Raw genomic sequence first — 3769 nt, forward strand, 5'->3', positions numbered from 1 at the left:
ACCATCAAGTCATTGAACCACACATCGTTGATCTTATTGCGCAATTTAGACTTGATAATCTTCATTTCTGAAAAGGCTCTTTCAACCGATGTTGTCGGACACTGGTAATATCAAAGCTAACTCAATAAATTTGGGAAATTTCTTTGGCCACCTCCCAACCTTCTAGTCCACCTCTGGTGAAAAACCCAGACTACCCCTGACTTCGGAAATGCATTTCCGAAATGCAAGAAAAAGGTGTTTTCGGAGATGCATCTCCGAAAGCGCCATTTTTTTTAAAAAAATTGACTTATTTCAGAAATGCACTTCCGAAAATACCATTTCGGAAGTTCATTTCCGAAATATTGCGCGTTTTGCAGATTAAGCAAAACAACCCCCTCCCCCCAAATCATTTACCATAAACCAATATCAAACTCAACTCCTCTGAAATTTTCTGCTAACACACTTCCAAGGCTGCATCAAAGCTCCAATCACATTGCTATACTACATTCAAAAGCCCTCAAATCACTCAATTTGTAAGTTTTATATTTGTTAGATCCATATTTCAAATGCATGTTAGGGTTGTTTTCAATTGCATAAATGATATAGGGGTAGGTTGTTAGTAGTATTTAGGTTGTTTAGAAGCATTATGGGTTGTTTTGAAGTTTGGTTTTGGGGTCTGCCATTGTAGGTTGCAGAGAAGTTCTGCGCAGGGGTGTTTCGGAAGTTCATTTCCGAAAACACCTCCATCCCAGTTTTCGGAAATGAACTTCCGAACTGTATCAGAAGTACATTTTTTTTTGTTTTTTCATTTGTCCCGCATATTAATCGATTTCAATTATTTACAAGAACATGTCAGACAACCAACCAGCACGCATCAGACAGGGTAGAGAGACCCAGACTGCGTCGGCTAGACGCGAACGGGCGGTACATGCATGTGGTAGGCGCTGCATGCTTTGTGGACAAGAGTGCAAGGTACGTCGACGTGACCTACCTCGGCTACTTCATGGACCTAGATACCGTTCAACAGTGGAACTGGGGGGCAGCTACTCTGGCATACCTCTACCAGAAGCTGAGTAAGGCCTCCAACTGGAGGACGAGACAGTTGGTTGGATCCTGCACACTACTCACGGTACATTTCATTTTAATTGTTTCGTATTTATTTATGTTTCGTATTTGTGTTTCGTATTTACTTATGTTTCGTATTTATTTATGTTTCAGAGCTGGATCATCTCCTACTTCTCCCGCATCCACGGTTTCCACATCGATCCTGCGTACGTTGACGCCATGCCCAGGGCCGCCAGATACGTTCTCCAGAGGGGGAACAATGCGGTGGGACCATACCGTGGGTACCTGGACCGCACGATGCACGACGACATCACCTGGAGGCCGTTCAACGACTACACTCAGATTGTCCCCTTTGACGGCATATCTCTATATTCTAGCTGGTTGGCATGCGGGACTACCGTCATGGTCCGGTATCTCCCTGAGCGGTGAATGCGGCAGTTCGGATTCGTGCAGATGATACACAGGTCACCCTTCGAGGCTGCTCCCGACACAGTGACCAGAGTGCAGCTCACTGCCATGTGGGCCGATTGGGAGCATCATGTGGTACCAGAGGAGTACCGTCTCATGCGGGTCACCCAGGACTGGCACAGTGTGGAGGGGTACGTCACATGGTTCTACCGGGTGTCTCATCCTCTGCTGACACCCGACGCTCCCGACGCTCCTAGGCCAGCACACGAGGAGATCCTGGAGAACCAGCAGGCCGAGGATGACCATGCCATTGATCTCCTGCCGATCTGCCAGCGGATAGAGATGCTTGGGCGGGGCGCGTTGGATCGAGGTGTCGTTCATCAGGGAGGTCCAGAGGCAGTCGCCGTGATGGAGATGATCGTCACTGATGCGGGCCGTGCGGCGGCATACAGGCGGCAGAGGAGGGCCTAGGGTGAGAGGGTTAGGCACACCCAGTAGTGGTCGGGTTTATTTATTTTTTGTTTTCGGATTGTATCTTTAGCACACTATTTTTATTTGGATTTGGATCGGCTTGTATATATTACTTTTTATCATATTAGTTTTTTCTGTTTATATGTCACTTATTTTATTTCCCAGTTTCCTTTAATTAAAAATAAGAGACTGTTAAGAAAAACATTAAAAAAAAAACCAGTTTCTGCATAATTCGGAAGTTCATTTCCGAAACCCCCCAAAATCTGAAAAAAGGTGTTTTCGGAAGTTCATCTCCGAAAACACCCCCATGAGGTGTTTTCGGAGATGCACTTCCGAATTGTGGAAATTTTTTTTTAAAAAAAGTGCTTCGGAAGTTCATTTCCGAAGTAGGAGTAATTTGGGTTTTTCGGTGGGGGTGACCCCCGTAGGGAGGTGGCTAAAGAAAAAACCTAAATTTGTAAACCAATGGAAATACCAAATGTTTCTCAGTTTGAACCATCTTCATAGCCAAACTTTGAACATCTTCACAGTAAAAAATGAAGCATTTCTTTTCATTTGAAGAACATAAGTTTCAAGTTGATCCCTTATTGTTCCACAGTCATCATCAGAAAAGTGTTCATGATAAATATCACCAAGACGGACAAGCTTATCGACATCAAACTTGGAGAAAGAGTTCTTAGGGTTAAGACATGAGAAGCAATCAAGGATAATGTTACTTCCTTCACTAAAGCGGTGATCCATCTCGACACATATTTTGTCAATAGCTACATAAAAAATCTATGCACGGTAATGATGACGATTAGTGACAGTCCTCCCTTCCGCCCCTGACCGACCCCGAACCGGTATTTCATCATCCATATTTGGCATCGAAATACATTTAGCAACACAAAATTCCTGTACATCGGAAATTAAATTATCCCAACCATTATCTCTCATTGTGGCCAACCGAATTTTGACAACAACAACTAATTCCATGGCATTCACAATATTAAGATCTTTTCTTTACAAGACATTTGAAAGCTCGTTTGTGATACCAAACAACTTTAACATTAACTTCAAAATAGAAGAAAATTTAATACTCTCCATTTTTTCTATCAAACCCGCTGCTTGAGATGCTACACGTCCATCTCCATCAACCATATTAAGTACCCAATCTACCATCTCTCTAAAATTTCCCTTATTTAGAGAAATAGAGGATTCATCATGGCCACGGAAAGCCACGCCTTGTGCAATGAGATATCTTGAACAATCTACAAGTCATACGAATCTTATATAATTCTTCTGATTCCTTGGTTGCTCTAGCAAACTTACTAGCCACACTTTGTCTTTAGTTACTATAATCATCATAGTGCTTGACACATGAGTTATGCAAACTATTATGACTACCAACTTGATCTTTCAATCCTTGAGATGCATGCTTCCAATCTTTATATCCACTTTTAGTGAAGACTTTAAAACCAAAGTGCTCGGCCCTCCCGAGTTTCTTAAAGAGAAAATGATAAAAACAATAAGCTACATCCTTGATCTCACTGTATTCTAACCATGCATAATTCATATACCATGATTTACTAAATTCTCTTTTAGCACTTCCAAATGGAGTACAAGGAAAGCTTTTCAAATCTGGTTGCATTGGACCCTTTAATATATATGCCCTCCTCACATGGTCTTGAATATCCGGAGCATACTCATGAATTTGTTTCCTAATACCTAGATCACGCACAATCTTATTTGGATTAAACTCATTAATAACATTATTAGGTAGTGATTGTAATTCGGCTTCCGGTTGCTTAACATTCACATTCTCAATACTTTCTCTATCAACCAAAAATATCTTCATCTCTGTCAT

The 3769-nt window shown here is 41.9% G+C and overlaps 1 protein-coding gene across 1 annotated transcript; it reads right to left on the reverse strand.

The window, feature by feature from the left end:
- Nucleotides 1-3250: 3250 nt before the first annotated feature.
- On the reverse strand, nt 3251-3769 carry LOC131619560 (uncharacterized). Its single transcript, XM_058890647.1, has one exon. It carries the CDS (start codon nt 3767-3769, stop codon nt 3251-3253), a length of 519 nt encoding a protein of 172 aa, XP_058746630.1.

Source organism: Vicia villosa, linkage group LG7 (assembly GCF_029867415.1).
Source record: "Vicia villosa cultivar HV-30 ecotype Madison, WI linkage group LG7, Vvil1.0, whole genome shotgun sequence".
NCBI classification, from domain to species: domain Eukaryota; kingdom Viridiplantae; phylum Streptophyta; class Magnoliopsida; order Fabales; family Fabaceae; genus Vicia; species Vicia villosa.